Source organism: Diceros bicornis, chromosome 5 (genome assembly GCF_020826845.1).
Source record: "Diceros bicornis minor isolate mBicDic1 chromosome 5, mDicBic1.mat.cur, whole genome shotgun sequence".
NCBI classification, from domain to species: Eukaryota; Metazoa; Chordata; class Mammalia; order Perissodactyla; family Rhinocerotidae; genus Diceros; species Diceros bicornis.
This window is the reverse complement of record NC_080744.1, coordinates 17,892,676-17,913,813: the sequence shown is the minus strand read 5'-3', so window position 1 is coordinate 17,913,813 and position 21,138 is coordinate 17,892,676. Positions and strand designations below refer to the sequence as shown.

The 21,138-nt window shown below is 34.2% G+C and overlaps 1 protein-coding gene across 4 annotated transcripts in view; it reads left to right on the top strand.

The window, feature by feature from the left end:
- SCFD1 (sec1 family domain containing 1) overlaps positions 1-21,138 on the top strand; it is a 97,571-nt gene that overhangs the window by 25,042 nt on the left and 51,391 nt on the right. For all 4 annotated transcript variants that reach the window (XR_009220016.1, XR_009220017.1, XR_009220018.1 and 1 more), the window contains 6 exons: positions 93-178; positions 2,534-2,633; positions 12,123-12,262; positions 15,000-15,090; positions 15,686-15,759; positions 16,450-16,531. Coding sequence is in view for 1 of the 4 variants with exons in the window: in XM_058540792.1 (XP_058396775.1) it covers positions 93-178; positions 2,534-2,633; positions 12,123-12,262; positions 15,000-15,090; positions 15,686-15,759; positions 16,450-16,531 (573 nt within the window). In the remaining 3 variants the exon portion in view is untranslated. The remainder of the gene's footprint in view (positions 1-92; positions 179-2,533; positions 2,634-12,122; positions 12,263-14,999; positions 15,091-15,685; positions 15,760-16,449; positions 16,532-21,138) is intronic.

Sequence of the window (21,138 nt, the reverse complement as noted above, 5' to 3'; positions counted from 1 at the left end):
TGGTTATGAATCTAAGAACACATTATGTATTACCCTATATAAAGTTCTATGAAACTGTTCTTTAAGAGTTAATATAAAATTTAATTTTTCAGAAACTAGATAAGAAACTTCGAGAAAATCTAAGAGATGCAAGAAACAGTCTTTTTACAGGTGATACCCTTGGAGCTGGCCAATTCAGGTATTATGTTAGTTAATACACTTATAAAACTTGAAGATGAAACTTTTGTAGAGTTTTTGTGTTGTTTTTCTTGTCTGCTAGAATACTCTTGTAATTGAAATTTGTTTTTATTTTTAATGAGGTAATCAGGATCAGTGTTTTGACTCAAATTGCTCTTGAAATACAAATGGAATATTTTATGTAATTTACCTTCTTTTGTTAGAAATTTCTGTTCTGCATTTCTATCATCTGTAGGAGAAATTTTTCTGTTTATAGAAAAGACTTTGAAAGTCAGAAGCCACTTCCTTTCAATTAACATAAGTGAAAAACTTTTGATGCTTATATCTGTTTCTACCTATTAATTAGTTTCCATTTGTACATTGAAGTACTAATAGCATAAATTTGCAAAACATTTTTGTCAGTTAGCATGTCTAGCATGAGTAGATAATGCCAAAGTTACTGGCTGCTCAATTATTATTGAATAGAAATACTTTTTAAAAACCTATACATTATAGTACATTTAACTTTTGATTATTAAAAATAATAGGCAGTATTGGGATGAAGAAGTAAAGAAACCTACACAAATGGCTGCGAATTATTTAAAGGGGAATCGACAGTATCTTGGAAAATTAATTCTTACCCCCAGTTTTAGCTGAATTAATAAATAAAGCCTGTGAAAATAATTTGATACTCAGGGTATAACTGCCCTCTAGGAATAATAATTTCATGGTACCCTTCCATAGACTTCATTTCAAGCCAGTTTGGGTGGCTCTCCTGCAGTCTTATGTACTATTCCTATAATTTGGAGTTAACACTAATGTGTTGAAATTTGTTTGTTCAGCTATCTCAGTGCCCATGTTATTTTAAACTGCTCTGTGATTTCATTGCTGGTCTTAAATATTCTTCAAAATGTTTCTCATTAAGAAGAGCAGAAATAACAAATTCTGACCTGATTTTTTTTCAACAGAAGCAACCATTATGTCATACCTTACTTAATAGCTCACTTTTTATAGTGCTCTCCTATAAGCCTTAGAAACCAATATAAAGGCACTATTTTAATTGGATAATTTTTAAAAATTTATTCACATTATTATAATATGGTTGTCTTATTTTTAGTTTTTTGAAAGCATTTCTAAATTATTTTAATTAGGGGTCAGCAACCTTGTTGGACTATTGTTAAATACATTTGAGTCCAACTGTAGGCTAATAAATCTCAGCAAAGAGCAATTTTGCCCCCCACAGGACATTTGGTAATGTCCAGAGACAAGTTTGGTTGTCACAACTGGGTAGATACTACTGAAATCTAGTGTTATAGGATGACGATAAACGTCCTACAGTGCACAGGACAACCCCCTGTAATGAGAAATTATCCAACCCTGAATGTCAGTAGTGCTGAGTTAAGAAACCCTGCTATGGGCTATCCTCCCTCAACTTCCACCAGCTCTGGAGTAATAAAGGATAGTAAGGGGTAAGGATGCCACTCCTACTTTTTATCACTGAGTGTTATAATCAGTGCACTTGGGAGAGTCCACTGTTTTACACCCAGTAGGTGTACTGAGTTACTAAAATGGTCAGAAGTCTCTCACTGGAAAAAATATAGTTAGCGTAATCAGATAGCAATGCCTTTTGAAAATTGATGTGTACTCCTGATACAATAGTCCCTGTAAAGCAAATCTCTACAACTTTTGGAGACACATGGTAACCAAATGACTTCGTGCCACAATTTACTTTAGGTGTAGTCTGTTTCACTTCTAAATTGTAATGAATTAAACAATATATGAAGTGTCTGGTAAGTGAATAATTATATAATTAGGTACCATTGAGGTATAATGTTTTAGTTTTATATATTATGGTGGGATAGGGTTTTGTGAGGCTCTTCTCTAGAGTCTACTTTTTTGAATTTGTGTTTACAGAAAAAAATTGTAATTTATAATTTATGGAACTGTCAGACATTTGTGTAAATTTATAAGATCCTGCTCTTTTTAATTGTTTTCCCTGAAGCTGACAGTGGCTATTCTTTTTTTCCCTTTTTTTCAAAATGTGAAATATAAATCTGAGTAGAAGGAACTTATTCTTACTTTGATAACTATAAAAATTATTCTGTAAAAGTATTTGTATAGATTTTTTCCTTTAAGGGAATTCCCTAAGTAAGACTTATAATCTAGTATTAGACACAGGCTTTAAGTAGTCCAGAGCATTACTTTACTTGACTGACTGTAATAGAAAATATTTTTAAAAGCAAACTATTATGGAATGTCAGTATTAGCATACTTATTGTTCATATCAAAATGACAAATATGTACTGGAAAGTATTAGAAAATCTAGATGTATACACTGGTATCAAGAGTTACATAATTTCTTTTGATATATTTACAGCTTCCAAAGGCCTTTATTAGTCCTTGTTGACAGAAACATAGATTTGGCAACTCCTTTACACCATACTTGGACATATCAAGCCTTGGTGCATGATGTACTGGTAAGAGGCTAAATATGCCACTTTTTCCTAAAATGTAGTAACATTCAGTGGTCCCCGTAATTTTAAATTAACATCATGGCTACCAAAACACAGATGAGAAGGATGGAGCTGAGAAATATGAACAAAAAGAGAGATGGGATTTGGTATCACTGGATATGGATGCTGGAGAATAGTGAAGCATTGAAGTTTAAAGTTCCAAATTTATGATGTTTAAATTATAGGATAAATTAATGATATTGTTAGCAGTGATGGGAAAGAAAGAAATGGAGGAAAATGAGTAACTTTTTTTTTTTTCATACTGAATAAGTAAATAACTATGTTCTCCCTGGGGAGAAAAGCTATAATTTCTCCCTTTTTTTCTGCAAGTCAATTCAGCCTCATTTTATGGTCAAAGTAAATAGTATTTTTTATGTTACACCATATGTTTTCTGAAGTAATTCCACATATGCAATTTCATACTTGAAATAAGAATCTGCGTTTATCCACGCATATATTCTTCTGCTAGACATTGTGTATAGCATGTAATACACGCAGATAAATAAAACACAGTCCCAGTATTCAAAAGCAATGGGACGAAAATATGTGCACAAGTAATTTCCTTACAGGACACTGTGTATTAGGGCCAGAAGAGTTCCCATTTGGGAGATAGAAAAATTAAGACTCAGAAGTTAAAGGATTTGGAACAAAATCATTGGCTCTGCCAAGACTAGCACTCTAATTTACTAACTCCTAGCCCAGGCCTCATGGGATTATGGTATTTATTAGTGTCATTATTGCAAAGATTGCCTGAAACGTCATATAGAAAGGAAATGAAAGACATGTAATAGATGGTTTTGGTTTAACAATTTATTTCCTTAAAACTCAGATTCTAGCTGTAAAGTATTTCTTTAAATAAATCAGATTTCAGGATTACTGATGGAAATTGGCAATTCTGCACACTTGTCTATCCTAGAGTCCCTTGCCATTGTCAGTGAAATGGTAGTCAACTCTGATTCAGTAGAGAGGGCAAGAAGAATCAAAGGGACCACTGAATTAAGCCCTGAGTGATGGAACATAGAAGCTAGTTTTAGGAGATCAAGAGTCTGAAGAAGAGGAATTCAATTCAACCACTAGTAGAGTGCCTACTCTTCTGACAGAACATTGTAGACGCTGGTTTTAGCAATAAACAAAGCAAATGAAAATATTCCTTTCTTTCTGGAGCTTACGTTCTAGTAGGAGAGACAGGCAATAAGTAAAATAAACAAAAGATATAACATTTCAGATGGTGGGAAATACTCTGGAGGAAAACTAAGTAGGTAATGGTGAACAGGATTGCAATTTTAAAGTAGAGACATTTAAAATAGAGACATTTGAGGAAAGCTCTAAAGGAGGTAAGCTGGTGAATTGTGTAGCTCTGTGGGAGGCAGCATTCCAGGCAGAAGGATGCCTAATTAGCTTAAAAAGATGGCAAGGCAGCCAAGGTGACCAGAGCAAATTAAGGCAGAGGGAGAGTAGCAGGAGATGAAGTTAAAAAGGACACAGGAAGCAATATAGCATAGGACTTGATAGCCCATTGTAAGGATATTGACTTTTAAGTCAAGGGAATTGGGGAGCCACTCACCGATTTCAGTAAAAGAGTGACATCTGGTGCACATTTTAAGAATATAACTCTAGCTGCTATGTTGAAAACAAACTCTGGGGGCATAGGAAGAATCAAGGACCTATTAGGAGGCTGTTGCAGTTATTTTAGCAAAAGATGATGGTGGCTTACACCAGAATGGAAGTGGTGAGGGTTGTGATAATCTATTGAATGTAGAGTATAGGACTTGCTGATGAATTGGATGTGGGATCTAAGAGAAAGAGAGGAGTCAAAGATGACTCCAAGGTTTTGACCTTTGCAAATGGACAGACATTATTTATTGAGATGGGAAAGAATGGAAGGAGCAGTTCAGGGGGAAGATCAGATGCTGAGTTTTGGACCGTGTTAAATGTGAGATGCCTATTAAGATATTCAGTTGTAGATCTCAAGTAGGTAGTTAGATATGTGAGTCTGGAGTTCAGGAGAAACATCTGATCTAAAGAAATAAATTTAGGAGTAGTCCGTATATAGATGGTGTTTAAAGCCAAGAGATAAGATGAGATCACCAAGGGAAGTAGTATAGATAGAAGAGAGGAGATGTCCAAGAACTGAACTCGGAGACATTTCAACATTTAGAGGTCAGGGTGATGAATAGGAACTAGCAATATAGTGTAGTAAGAAGCCACCAGTGAGGTATGAGAACTAGATCTGTGTCGTTTTGGAAGCCAGTGAATTAAATGTTTCAAAAAGAAGCAGGAATCATCTTGGACATATACCAAGAATTAAGAAGTGACTGTTGCCTGTGGCAATGTCAAGGTTATTAGTGACTTTGGTAAGAGCAGCTTCCATAGGGGGCAAAACACTGGAGTGGGTCTCAGATTGGAAAGAGAGGCATAAGAGAGTGAATATAGACAAAAGAGTTTTGCTGTATAGGAGAGCAGAGAAGAAAGGGTGAGTGCTAGAAGGGAAAGTGAGGTCAAAAAAGATTTTTAAATGAGTTAAATTACAGCATGTTTGTGTATCATTGGGAATAATCAAAAGAGAAAAGTTGACGCAGGAGATAAGAGTGTCCTGCAGGTCTGTAGGAGGCATTAGTGACCAGGATGACTGTAGACCAGGATTACTCAACCTTGGCATTGTTGACATTTTGAACCCAATAATTCTTTGTTTTGGGGGGTTTGTCTGTGCATCATAGGCTGTTTAGCAGCATCCCTGGCCTCTACCCTCTAGATGCCAATAGCTAGGACTCCCTTAGTTGTGACAACCAAAATCTCTTCACACATTGCCAAATATGCCCAGGGGGTGGGGAGGGGCAGAATTGCCTCTGAGAACTACTGATAGAGGCTGATGACAGGAGTTTCACAGCTGGAGTTGTTTTAGGGAGGAGGACATGTAAAGAGTCTGGGAGTAGCAAGGAAGACAGCTATGCCAATCCCGGGTCCAGCGGTATGAGATGTGTGACAATAAAAAAAAAAAAAAAAAGGTTACCGTTTGAGAAGGCTATAAGGGGTACCAAGTTGGAGTTCAGTTAGAGCAAGAAAGTCCAGTGGAAGTTTAGAGTAGATGTTCAGAATAGGAGATTTTGCTGATGACTGAGTAGGAGTTCCAGAGGGTATGACAGAAGGGTTCAAGAGTCGAGTAAGAACGAGAGATGGGATCTGAGGGGGGGTATTAGAAAGAGCCATACAGGGATTAATGGGCGTGATGAGATAGTTTTGATAGTCTCTAATTAGATTTGGTTGGTGGGGCCCTGACTGTTGGGTGGGAGCTAGGGGCGAGGTTTTAATAAGAGAATATAGATCAGGGGTTACCTCTTCACTCCTGCCAGTGGTGTCTGGAGGCTGTATAGAGCATTGAGATACTGGGATCCTTTCTAATTCCCGAACTTGAACAGTTCCTGGAGGAAATTAAAATACATGATGCTTTGAGTGCGGGAGATAAGGTAATATGAATAAGTAATTGCAGTATAAAGGAGCATGCTCTGAGTCCCCGTTGTCAGAAAGACAATTGTCAGAAGAGAAAATTAGGAAATCTAACTTAGGGCAGAAATTCCCCAAAACCAGACAAGGCTAATACCAGCGCTTGAGGTTTTCACTGTTCCAGAGTGAAACAGAAATAATGACTATAACGTGAGTTTTTATGACTGACCTCTATACTAATTTTTTTTTAGTGCTTTACCTTTTATTATCCTTGTGTCCTTGTGAAATATACTAATTTTTATTTCCTACTCTTTGAAGTTAAAATATCTTTTTAAAAATACAAGATGGTGAAAGTAGATGGTAGAGTTCTTTTGGTTTTGTTCTGATCTTCTTCATGTGACAGAATCAAAAGTTGACAGCCTGGTGTCTCCAAAGAATTCGCTTCAACAAATATTTATTAGGTGCCTGCTCTGTACCAAATACTGTGCTGGTCACTGGGATCCAAGGTGAACCCAGCAGACGTGACCCTGCTTGCATGGAGGTTAGAGTAGTGGGTCCCTGTGGACGTGTGGGTTATTGTTGCTTTCATTTTCTGTTGTTATAAATAATAGAGCAATGCACAGCTCTAGTTAACTTCCTTAGGCTAGAGTCTCAGATTCCAAATTGCCCTTTAAGTCTTTTCTCAGTAGCATTATTGTTAGAATATTTAGGTCTGATGAAAATAGTCTCTTTGAAGAGATTTGTACAACTTACAATGACTTAGTCCTGTTCATTAATTTTAATGCAGTTTCTAGATGTGAAGAAACTATAACTGGGATATCATAAATTGTAACCATGCCATTTTTTGTTGATTGATAAAACTGCTGTTTTTGAAGTTTCTTCTGAGCTTTTAAAATTCTTAATAATTACACCCTTTACCTCTACAAGATGGAGTAAAAATTCTAGATAGGAACTGTTAACTTGCAATTGCAGCTTGCTTTTTATATTAAGCATCTTTGCCTGAAAATCAGGAACATTGATAATATTTATATCTCAGACCTTGGAAACAATTAAGAAAATTCACACAGCTTCCCTGTGTTCCAGAAAGGTGATTGTTGTCATTTAACGTGGGAAATACATTCTTCTGGTGAAAAACTTTGCAATGCGTCTTCCCTTTTATCGGGATATAAGAAGCAAAATTAGTAATTTAGAAAGTCATGATTCTTTTTTATTATATCTTGGTTGCGGGAGGGGTGGATTTGATTGTTAGCCGCAGTGAGTGCTTACCCTTAGGCAGAGGGATGGTCATTAATTCATTTCAGTATCTTGTCCCTTACTTGGCCTTTGTTTTTTCAAATCTTAGATGCTGTTTTTGTGCCTTTGGTTCTCTGCTGCTGACTCTTATTATTTGAAACTGCTGACTCATTATTTGAAACATTAAATCAGAATTTATGCTAATATACATAGGGACTTTAATAAAGTTTACTTTTTTCTCGCCACTCAAGAAAAAAAAAGAAAATGGTTACCAAATTAGTATATACTTTTAAAAGATTATTAGAAAAGCATTTTAGAAGCACTCATTTTCTTGAAGATGTGTGACTGCAGTATAACGGATGCCTAAGTGTAGTTCAAAATTTGATGCTTTGGGGGTTGATGCTCTGTGGATGCTCTAGACTTTATTAACACAAAACCTCTTGGACAGCACTATGTTGGACTAGTTTCAGGCATTTGCCTAAAAGTCAAAAGTATAATGTAAAATTTTACTCATTTAATCCAAACAGATTACTGATAACTGTACAAACTGTAGTTGTTCATAGGGAGTTCCTACTAAAGGTGTGTAGGCCATGTACAAGCCCAGAAGACATTCTGGATTTCATTTGTTTTCTTAAAGTGGTATCGTTTCAATATATTTACATATTCATTGCTGTTTCTGAACTTGGATTAAAATTTTATTTAATCTGAGGGAAAGAAGAGTATATATTATTTACTATTTACTAATCTAGCTTTAGGTACTGCCTTATATCCTGGTTGCTTAGTATAAAGATTTTGAGACATTTATTTTATCTATGTTTATGATGGAGCATTTTTATAAGCATTTTTTTCCCAACTAAATGATTCTTAGAAATATTCTAAATTAGATTTTTCTTTCCTTTTTTTGTCTTCTGCACATTTTTTCCTTTCCCTCCCTTCTTGTCCACATTGACCAAAGTTCAGTGTTTCTAAATCAGTGCTGTCTAATAGAAATACAGTAGAACCTACAGATGTAATTTTAGATTTTCTAGTAGCCACGTTAAAAACATAAAAAGAAATAGGTGAAATTTATTTTAGTAATATATTTCATATAACCTAATATATCCAAAATATTGGCAATTTAAGACTTAATTTAAAACATTAAATATTTTATATTCTCTTTTTATATATTAAGTCTTAAAAATTTGGTTTATATTTTATACTTACATCACATCTCATTTCAGACTAGCCACTTTTCAGGTACTCAGTAGCCACATGTGACTAGTGGTAACTGTATTGGACAGTGCATTTCTAAATCATTAAGGCCCAAATTCTTTACTAGTTTAGAGATTGAATAAATTGCTTATGCGTTGAGATTATCACATGAAGACTGGTAGAAAATGTTGCATATTGCCAACAATGTATCTGTGGGGGGTTTTCCAGGTCCTGATTCCTATAGTTAAGGAGAATTCTGCTTTAACAAGAGTGAACAAGCTTATCGAAGTGTGCCTGCCATTGCTGAATCTGTATGGAATACCTTGGCCTTTGAATTAGGATAGGTTAGGTTGTGCTGCTCAATCTAAACCCGCAAACCTCAGTGAATCAAAATAACAAATATTTATTTTTTGTTCACAGTATTTCTTGTTCCTTGTCCAATGTGGATGGGCAAGGGGGAACCCTGCTCATCATAGTCACAACCTCAGGGTGACGAGGCCTCATCTCAGCACATACTTTCACAATCGCTATGGCGGGAGGCAGACAGTTGTAGGTTGTACTTTAAACCCTGTTTTTTTGTTATGAATAAAATTTTAGGACTATTTATTAGGAAACATTTCATATAAAAACACAAAGAGAATACTATTTTGAACCCCAATGTACGTCCTTCGGCTTCCCAGGCAATATGCATCTTATCTCAGGCATTATATGATCTTATGCATAAATATTTTGGCATATATCTTTTAAAAAAATACCATGATTTTATTATCATATCCAACAAAATTAACAATTTTTCTTTGGTAATATCTAATACTAGCTCTGTATTCATTGTTTTCTGTTTGTTTCAAAGGTGCATCTTTACAGTTGGTTTGTTCAAATAGAGATCCAAACAATGGTTGATATATCTTTTAAATTTCTCAATTTACAATAATTCCTCTTTTCCCACTTTTTTTATTGCCTTTTTTTTTGCTAAGGAAGATTCAGCCTGAGCTAACATCTGTTGCCAATCTTCCTCTTTTTACTTGAGGAAGATTTACCCTGAGCTAACATCTGTACCAGTCTTCTTCTATTTTGTACATGGATCGCCACCACAGGATGGCCACCAGTGAGTGGTATAGGTCCGTGCCTGGGATCTGAACTCAGGCCGCTGAAGCAGAGTGTACCAAACTTAACCACTAGGCCATGGGGCTGGTCCCCGTTATTGCTGTTTTTTGATTGAAGGAATTTATTTTTCTAAAGAATTTCCTATATTTCTGCGTTTGGTTGATTGTATCTTTTTGGGATACAATTTGATATGTTTCTCTATCCCCAGCATTTCTTATAAACTGATAGATCTGGAGACTTGATTAGATTTAGCTCAATCCTTTACCAAAATAAAAATTACTTTTATTTTACTTTGCTTTTTTTCTCATGTGAATATAAATCTTAGCTCTACATAAATAGGTGTCACCTATGTTATCTGAAGGTAATTTTGTTCGTCTGGCTCTACCAGTCTGCTTTAACTTGCAAAAGGAAAACAAGACTGCTAAAGACTTATCCTTGTGTTTAACCCTTCCTGATGGGATTTACTTATACCTGGTGATTTGGGACACCTTTCTTCAGTCTTCTAAGTCAGGAAAGTGTGAATATCAGTGAAAACAGGTCAGACTCTATCATGTTAAAACCAATTCTGTTGTTTTTTATTTGTGTATAAATGTTCAGTTTCTTGAACATGGTTGAGTACAGCACAGAATGTTCTAGTTTCCCAGTTTTCAAGATTGAAATTACTTTTCTTTATTTGCCTGGCTATTATGCAATGAAAATGTTCTTGCCACTACTATGTTATTTCTCAAAACTCTTCACAGCTTTTATTCCTTTATCATTTTGTGTTTTAAGTATTCCATCAATATTTCAGTAATAATATGCCTTCCTATTTTTAGAGCAGTAATTTTGCTAACAAGTTAATTTTATTTTGAATGAACTGTGTCATCACCATGGAAATAGAACTTCACTAGAAATTCTAGTTAATAAAGCTTAACTATTTAGAAATGTTTCTTCTTCTTTTGTTTTGTTAGATAATTTGTAAAAACAGGGATTCTTCTCAGATGTAGCTGTTAATATCTATTGTTTTAAATGGTTTTTCACAATTATGCTATATTTACTTTGTTCCTATATGGATGATTTGTTGTGCAAAGTGAGGTTAAGATATGGAGATGGGAAAATGAGAGGAATTAAATAAGGTTACTGATATGTTTATCGTATGATAATATGAGGAATCTATAGGAAAGACATGTTTGACAGTCTTTAGTATTAAAAGGGTAATAGATAGTAGATAGTATTAACAGGTTGAAATATAACAGTATATTCTTCTTTGTCAGTAGACTTGTTACTTACTCCAGTATGGCAATTAGACATCTGCATGTTTTGCACTCTTGTTTTTCATGTCATAGGGGAAAATGGCAAGGAAATAAGCTATTGTAAAGGATTTATTTGTTAAAGTTACCATGGTCTAAGGATCTAGACTTAGTATTGCTGACCTTATTTTATCAGGAGATTAAATTGTATTCAGTTCATTTAATTTGCTAAGACCTAGAATTTAATCATTAATCAAAAATTTATATCTTAGAACTAAGATAATTGTATCAGTCGTGCTAGATAATTTCTCCATATAATTTCTTTCTTGCTCATCATTTACTTAATCACTTATTAATAGCCATGTTTTATCTCTAACTCACTATTCTTCAGAGTAGAGTTGAACTTCTATTACATGAAGGAACCCACAGGTCTAATGCAACAGGGAGAGGGAAAGGATAGAAAAGATATTCACTTTTATTTTGTTTTTCATATAGATTTATTTGTTTGTTTCTTTTTTGTTTCTTTTTTTGTTTGTTTTGAGAAAGGGCAAAAAAATGAAGCTTCGAGTAAAATTAGTTCTAGGCAGGAAAGTTTAACAACTACTGGTCTAACTAGCTCTTAGAATTTATGTGAAAGGGAATTCTATTATTATTGTAGCTTCTGTTATAATTTTTTAAAAGTACAATCCATCACATCAGAATGTTAAGACTCTCTAAGAGTTTAAAAATTATATTTAAGATTATATTTGTTACTAGAAACAACTAAGCATCAAGAGGCCTGGTCAAGTAAATAAGTACAGCCAAATATTGGACTACTGTGGAGCCATGATAAAGATGAGGTAGACATACATATACAGATAAAGAGCTCTAAAATACATTGTTAAATGAAAGAAATAAGGTACAAAATACGTATAATGTAATCCCATTCTTTAAAATTAAAAGGATGTGTATGTGCTAGCATATGCAAAAATATTTTTCTGGAAGGATACATAAGAAACTTAAATGGTTTCTATGTATTTTTTGAAACTTTAATCATATACATCTACTATTTTAATTAGAATACATAAACAATTAAAAGTACATTTGTGTGTAACAAAACATTGGAAGGAGTCTTTGAAATTTCAGATCTGTATTTTGTCCTTGGAAATATTAGAAAACACAGCAAGAATCTGTGTTGATTATTTTCCTTGTTTTAGGAAATGTTATGATTCTTAAATTCAGAAAACTGTTATTTAAAATAGTTACTTTTTCCTAGGATTTCCACTTAAACAGAGTTAATTTGGAAGAATCTTCGGGAGTGGAAAACTCTCCAGCTGGTGCTAGACCAAAGAGAAAAAACAAAAAGTCTTATGATTTAACTCCAGTTGATAAATTTTGGCAGAAACATAAAGGAAGGTAAGTAAGAAAAACATCAGTCAGTACAAGATTCACCTCTTAAAAAAAATGAAGATGTTATCTGACTTAATGAATTTGATTTAAAAAAATCAAAAAGGTCATGATAGTTGATCCTCACAATGAATAGGAGCTATAATTAAATAGTCTATAGATACATATTTTTATTGCTTGATTTCTTTCTGATTCCTAGGTTTTTTGTTAGTTGCTTTGCAGGGGCCACTTTCCTCTTCAGTAAGTTCATACCATATGATTTTGTAGATTTTACAGATAGTCTTTCTAAATTTTGTCGTTATCCTCACTGACCCTCTACTAGACCATTTCTGCCTTTCGTTAAAATGGGGTTTTGTGATAGGGAAACATTGAGATGTGATTTTCCCTTTCTGTTCCATGTTTGCCTTTATACAAACCCAATTTTAGATATCTGTGGAGAGAATACCTAAGCCTGAAAACCAGAGATTTATTCAAAGTATGTTAGAAATAATAGGTGAAAAAATTGTAACTTTGCCACGTGGTTTATTGTAGGCAAATATACATATTCCATGTGTTGCTATGTCCCCTTAAGGTACCTCATGGTAGGGTACCTCATGGGCTCAGGAATTGTTATAAAAGTTTTCTGGTGGTCATTATGGCTAGAGAAATCGTTGTAAACAAGCAAAAAAAATCATTGAGAGAAAAAGAATGTTGCTCATCACTAATTATTGAAATATGATGTTTATTATTACTTTTGAATATTTTAAGTGTTACTGTACCTCTGTATGTGTGTATGTCCTTGATATGGCTGTTCTTTTTGGCCTCATTTATGTTTAATGAGTAGTGCGATATAGACTTGGTTCAGCATGCTGGGGTTTTTTTGTGTGTTTTATCTTTTTTACTTATAACTTTTGTTTTAACATTGGAAAATCACATTGTTATAACAAAGAATTCGATTTTCTCTGCAGAGAAAAGTCACTGTTTTCCTCTTTCTGACTATCGCAATTTTAGATACTGTTATAATTTAAGTAAGTTTTTTCTCTTCAGAATTCCATAGTTTACATTTCCTTCCAGACTGATGAAGTACAAGAAATTACATTTACATTATTTATAGAGGATGTAGGAAATTTTAAAGTTCAGATTCCCTAATAGGAAAAAGCTTAAGAAAAAAATCTGTTCGTTCAAACATGGAAATTTTGAATATTTTCTTTAGACATATGTTTAGGAACAATCTAAGAATTCAGTTGAATAACAAGAACTTTAATCTTTTGTTTGTACATAGGAATAGCCCTGAATAGCCCTTACTCTGAATATCGTACTATAATAATAATGTGGGCACAAAGACACTGAGACAGCATAGAGTTAAACAAGTGACTGAAATCTCTCTGAGCTTCAGTTTCCTCATCAGTAAAATGTGAGGATGCTGATTATACCTGTCGCCCTATTTCAGAAGGTTGTTATGAAGATTAAGTGAAATAATGTAAAGGAGTAACTTGCCCAAAGTCATCTAGCTTTCGTTAAAACCCACTTCTGGCAGATCCCAAAGTCCCTGCTCTTAACTATTAATAGTGTGTACGTCACCAAGACTGTGGTCAGGATTAAATTAGAGAATAGAGACAAATTCTTAGCATAGTGTTTGACATACAGTAAGCACTCAATAAATGTAAGCAGTTATTATTGCCTGTTAGCTCCAAGACCTGAAAAGACTGGAGATTTTAAGAATCATCCAGTTCAACCAGCACATTGTACATGCTCGGTGCTATTTCTTGCCCACATAGACTCTGCTGGAGCTGGGGTTAGTGGGGTTAACCTGTGGTTGTCATGTAAAACTGGACTGTGTTCCTCAAAATCCTTTCAGGAACTTCTGTCATTTCTGTCAGTCTGCATTGGATGAAATGTGCTGATCATTAGTGAAGTGTTACCAAGTGTTAAGGCGGGGGAAGGAGGGAAAGGTTTTTGGTTCGTTGCTGGTGAGACATGACCTTTTCTTTCTTAAAGGAGAAGAAACTTCTGGCCTCCCCTAAGGCTGTAGATGAAAAATATTCATGTTAGGAACCATTTCATGGTCAACATGTTCATCTAGAATTATTCAAGATTAGTGCTGTCTGACACTTTTTCTACCTGAGCTGCTCAATAATTGCAGATCAGTTGTGTCTGAAGTCTGTGGAAATTACTGCTAAACTGGCTTCCCTGGAGGAAGATATCAGGCATTAGACCAACAAAACTTGGCCTACGTTCTGTTTTCACCAGTAGTGTTTTAGGATATTAAGATTACAGAATTAAAAGATTTTTTTTTTCACAATTACTTGATGTAATATTTTTCAAATGCCGTCTTTGTGGTTACACAGACCCTTTGAGAGTATATGTTACTGTGGGTGATAATATTTAGTTGAAGTTTGATATATCATGACTTCTCTTCCTTTATTTTTCAGTGACTTAAATATTTTACTTTTTTTTCTAACAGCTTATAGATGAAGAGAAAATGTGATATGGTTAATGAAAAGAACAGAAATAAAATTTTAATTTGTTTAGATGTATAAGTATTATGATATGCATTTTAAAGAAATAGTATTTATAATATAAATAAATGACAAGGACGTGTAGTTGTATTTATGCTAAATGTTTTCTGCCTGTTGTATATAAAATATATTCAAATCCAATTAAGTACATTTAAGATAGTAAGTCCTTATTGTATGTATTTAAAATTTATACAAAAATCAGTATTTTAATGTCATACTCATAGTTCCTCTGTGCAATGCTGTTTCAGTCCATTCCCAGAAGTTGCAGAATCAGTTCAGCAAGAACTAGAATCTTACAGAGCACAGGAAGATGAGGTTAAACGACTTAAAAGCATCATGGTAAGATTCTGTTTGCTTTCTTAGAATTGTAGAGAAGCAGAAGGAGATCTGGAGGGAGAAAGAGGTTAAATTTTTTTTTTTTGATCTCTTAAAACTCAAGGCAATTCATTGCTTTAATAACAACAAAAATATTCTCAACTTATATGAAAGATCTTTTTCAAAAAGAAATCTAAATACTGAGAGGAGCAAAACTTTTAAAAGAATAATATGAATTTATGATTTGAAAAAGTATATAACGTAACTTTGTTTTAGAGATCTCTATTCCAGTGCTGCTCATTCTATTATATTTGATCTAAGTTCAGATTTCAGCTGTGCTATTTATTACTCTGTGACCTCTGGCAAGTCTCTGGGCCTATTTCTTCATCTGAAAATACCAGCTGATCCTTTTTTCAGTCATCCAACTATTTGTTAGACTGGTGGTGACTAGAACTTTTCTATAACTATCAAGAATGCATATGCTTGCTCCTTAGAGGAGAACTGTTATTCTGAGTGACCTAAATTTTACTGTTTATTGGTGATCTTAGGAGTATATTAATTTTTATGCTTGGGCTTGGTATTTCTGAGTAGTTACTGGGACTTGTTTTTTCTTTCCTAGGGACTAGAAGGGGAAGATGAAGGAGCGATAAGTATGCTTTCTGACAATACTGCTAAGCTAACATCAGCTGTTAGGTAAGTAAGTAATATATCCTCTTTGAAGTCTTTCTATTGATAAGATTTATTTTGAAGGTTAAAAAATTGTTTAATATTTTTAATGATAGGAAATAGTAGGTAATAGTATATACCTTTAAGTTTAAAGAACTAAATTGTGTTTTTAACGTGTTCAAGCTGGTTTAAGTTCCCTGTAGTATATAGCAGATCATTTGCTTCTTTGACTAGTTTGAATTGTGTAAGGGGGTAATTTTACCAAGAAGATAGTATTGGTGATAAAATAATACAAGTTATTATTAATTTTATCATTACTATTATTTTATTAGCTAAAGATTAAACAGTTTCTTTTTGATACTTTAAATGCCATCAAGGAGAGAGGAAACATGTTGTAGAAATATCAGTAAAATCGTATTTCCATTTATCTGATTTTATTCTAAACCTCCAAATTTTGGAATCAGAAGGTGAAATGATGGAAATAATGATATTTGGGAGGCAGAATATTTTAAAATAAGCATTTCATCTGTATTAAAGTAGTAAATACTGTATGTGTTCAAGCCGAGAGATTAAATTCAGTTGACAGTTTGTCATTTTGTCACTGATTTACTGTTCCAAGTTTCCTCAAAGGAAACATGTAGGTGTGGGTTTTATTAAAGTCTGTGTCATTTTCTTAGAAAATTTAATGGTTAATTTTCAGTTTTTTGATACTTGTAGTTCTTTGCCAGAACTCCTTGAAAAAAAAAGACTTATTGATCTCCATACAAATGTTGCCACTGCTGTTTTAGAACATATAAAGGTAAATTTAACATTTTTCTCCCCACAATATAACTTCTGTTTGTATAGGGTTTTATACTTTGTAAGATGGTTTCATATTCATTCTCTCATTGAGTCCTCACTGTAACGTTATGAGACATAATTATTGAAGACAGCATTATTAGTTTCATTTTTTGCAAATGAGGAAACTTAAGACTCCAGAAAGATGAGTGATTGGCCCAACATCACACATTCAGTAAAAAAGTTAGAATCTCTGATATTTCTGTTATGTTGCACTACCTCAATACTGTCTCTGCACGTATTACTGTATTAACAGACGACCTGTATCTATCAGTAATACGATTTAGACATCCCTTTTACTATAGTACTATGTAAAATATCCATTAATAACATCAGTTCATTATGTAACTTGGTTTTGAACTTTTTAGTTTTTTTTTTTTTTTCTTTATGAGGAAGATCAGGCCTGAGCTAACATCCATGCTAATCCTCCTCTTTTTGCTGAGGAAGACTGGCCCTGAGCTAACATCTGTGCTGATCTTCCTCCATTTTATGTGGGACGCCGCCACAGCACAGCCTGAGAAGCAGTGCGTCGGTGCACACCTGGGATCAGAACCCCGGGCTGCCAGCAGCGGAGCGTGCGCACTTAACCGCTGCGCCACGGGTCCGGCCCCTGAACGTTTTAATTTTAAATGAGTCTATTAGTGTTAAAGCTTTTTACTGACTCATGTTGTACTATGATTTTGAAATAGATATATTAGATCTTCTGTATGTAGTTATCATAATTCTTTTTTCTCATTACTTTATTCATGATTGCCCCATATCAGCTTGACTTATTCAGTTCTTCAGAATTCTACTTTTATTTATTCTCTGGACGTGGAGCTGAATTCCAGTAACAGATTAACCATACGCTAGGACGTGGTTATTACTGACCCTACTTTCCATTTGATATGATACATTTGAAAAAGCAATGTAAAAAAGCTGAATATACTTGCTGCCTGTCAAAGATGTTGATAACACCTTGGATTTTTGGAAAAGGGACTTAAACATTTTTCTTTTTTAATGATTTAAAAAGTCATAAAGCATTAGAAAGGAGCTACTGTTGATGGATAATGGGCATTGTGCAGCGTTGAATTTAAACCTGCATAATTTCTATTAAGCTCACAACCTAATTTTTTTTGTTGTTATTCCACATCTTGATATTGATACTTGCTATTTTCGTGTACCTACAGGAATAGAAACATAATTGTGCAGTCTATGGATGATTCTGTTGATGATATTTTCACTTCCAAATGTAGCATCTCTGTAAAGTGGAACAAAGCAGATCTGTTTACCTGAGGTCGTTGTCTCCTGTGGAGATAATATGTATAACCAGGTGAAATACAATAGAGAGCTATATTGAGAATTTCCTTCAGTAGGAGAGAAAAGGCTTTGCTTACAAGACTAAATAGGAAGACTGTGAATCTAATATAAAAAGTTAAAGAAAAATTTATTGCACTAAAATAAAATATAGGTTCTGGTTTACATCTATTAAACTATAATTATGTAGTAAAGATCTTATGATCCATTAAACATTTTTTGAGTACTTTCTGTGTATCAAGCAGTGTGTCAGGTGCTACATGCACATAAATAGACAAGTTAGAACAGATTCTAAGAAGTTATGACAGTGGTTAATAGTCCTGTGTGTGCTTTGAGATTAAAGCTGTTCTGAGGATTTCCTTTGACTTACAGTTTTTTTTTTTATTATTATTATTAAAAGTTTATTAATTCTTACATTTTACTTTCTGACCTCAGTTCTCACAGCTGTAAAGCCAAGAAATGCCAAGCTCGGCTCCTACTACCAAACTGAGTTGTATAACCCAAAGTAATTATTGTACCTATGGCAAGTGCACAGTGTCGTGTTATTCATAAAACTTTACAAATGTTATCCTGCTACAAATTTATATGAATATGCTCTAGGTCAGAGACTAGAGCTTATGGTTTGAGAAAATTCTGGTTAAAGTAATTTACTTATTGAATCATGTTTATTGAGTGGCTCTGTGTGTGTTGTACTGGGCCCTAGAGATTCTGTAGTAAACAAGACAAGTTCTCTGTTCTCTTGGAGCTGATATTGTATTGACAATAAACAAAGTAAACAAATTAGAAAGCAAGGTAACTTTAGGCATTTAGGTGATGTGAGGTGATGGAGACTGGCTGAGAGGGCTACTTTAGGTAAGTGGTTAGGAAAATCACCTTTGATGAGGTGATGTTTGAGTTGAGAATCACAAGGAGCCCATTAGTGAAAAGCTCAGGGCCAGGCGTTCCAGGCAGAGGGAGTAATAAGTGCCAGAGGCCTGAAGGCATGAACAAAGTTGGTGTTTTTGAGCACCTAGCAGAAGACTAATGTGCTTATAGTGAGGAGGGAAGGAGTAATAGACTATGGGGTCAAGAGAAATAGGAATTTAAGTATGATGGGAAGTCATTGGAGATTAATCACAAAATCAGATTTATGTTTTAAATAGAGAATTGACTGAGAAGTGTGAGGGATAGGTGAGTTCTGGAAGTAAGTCTGGAACTGGAAGATTGCTAGTATAGGTGAAAAATGGTGTTAAGGCAAAATTTACTTACAAAATTTTTTATGATGCTTATGTATGATTTTACACTAATGATTTTATATGAGTTTTTCAGAATCAGTTTGTGCTAATAGAGGCCATCTGTCTGAAATACTTTAATATGCCACCATGCCTGACCCAAACAATTTGACTTTAATACCTGGTCACTTGGCTTTCTTTATAAAGGAAGTTTTTTCCAGGGCTGCTAATTGTCTGGCAGAGCATCTTGTGCTAAGAAACTAATTTGTGTTAAGTGGTTTTATATAAAAACTGTACATTTTGGAATAATTATTTTGCTGTAACTCAAGGAGGACACCCTTTTCCTAACAAGATCTGATTTAAAGAAACTGCTATAAAGGACCGTCACTTGCAGAGGGAAAATAATGTCATGTATAGGACACAGTATTTCTCTTTGTGTCATTCTGGGAAACCCAATTAATATCAGGGTTTTTTTATATCATAGATAAAGGAGCATATTTATTTTAAATATTTACATATAAATTTAAGTTGTACTTAATAAACCACATATTGTAAAAGAGCTATCTTGATATAAGAAATTATATTAGTATAGAAAAATTGGTGGGTTTTCTGTGAAGAGTCCTCTTTTAATGTTGACCATCTTTTTTAAGCTGTTCTCCCGTGACAAAACTAGCACATAAACTCCATTGTTTCCATTATTTCTCATTACTCCTAGTTATAACATTTTTTCTTATAATTGTCCATAATTATTAAATTTCCAACTTTATAATATTTACTTTTTTCTTTTTTTGGTGAGGAATATCAAGCCTGAGCTAACATCCATGCCAATCCTCCTCTTTTTGCTGAGGAAGAACATCCATGCCGATCTTCCTCCACTTTATGTGGGACGCCGCCACAGCATGGCCTGACAGGGCAGTGCGTTGGTGCGCACCCGGGATCCGAACCTGGGCCGCCAGCAGCGGAGCGCGCGCACTTAACCGCTATGCCATGGGGCCAGCCCCTAATATTTACTTTTTAATTGGCGTGTTTATTCGTACCATTACTGTATTATACCATCTACCTCTGAAGTATTTTTAAACTTTAGTTAAAATTAAAGAAGTATTTTTCTCCATGATCTCTTACTTTTTTCACCAGAATTTATTGACCATCTGAGCTTCATTTCTTTGTAACATTTATTGACCTAAGCAATAAATATTTTTTATTATTATTAGCAAGAACATTATGACTTTTTATGCAGAGCTCTCAGAACACTTCTCTTGGTATTTGTCTGTATTGCAGTTTTGCATGTTTCTCCTTTTGGAATGTTTAGTTTATAGCTGCTTCTTACATTTCCTTAGATCATTTTCTGAAGCAAAATACTAGAAGAAATGAATTTCTTTATAAGTCCTGGCAGTTATCCGGCAATCAATGTTTTGTTGGAAGGTTAGAATAAGCACACTAGTTTGCAACAACTTTGGCAAATATTATCACATAAGTTTATTGATGTTCTAAGGATTTTAGTGGCTTGAGTAGTTAACTTTGATCTAATAGACTAAAAAGTAAATTGTTGAATCCTCATTTGTTTTGAGTAATCCATGCCTTTTAAACCTCTTCTTTAGCAGTTCTTTCATTTCTAATACAGTTATGACTTTCCCCACTTATTGGTTGTTGGGGAATGGCTTCTGGGATTACTTAAACAATTTATAGACAAATTTTAATTTACTTGATTTTTAGCCCACCTGCATAGTCAAAATGAATTAAGCATCAGATACGTAAGAAAAGGAAAAGATGCCTACGTTAAGTCATGTTAGATAAGAGATAGGAATGGCATTATGTGTTCTTTGTCCTAATGCTCTCACCTGAGAGGAAGAGCTTTAACATCTGAGTGCTCCATCCTGATGTAGCCAGCAAAGAATAAGCTGTTAATAAGCTCTTGTGGATTGAGGCTTCATTGGTGCTGAATTCTCTTTTTTGTTTTGCTGCTTCGTATGGAGAAAGTTAAGAAGTACTCACTTAGATCTAAAGACATCATCTGATCAAGCAAACATGTGCTGCCTTAGGTCTACACTCTGAACAAGGCTTA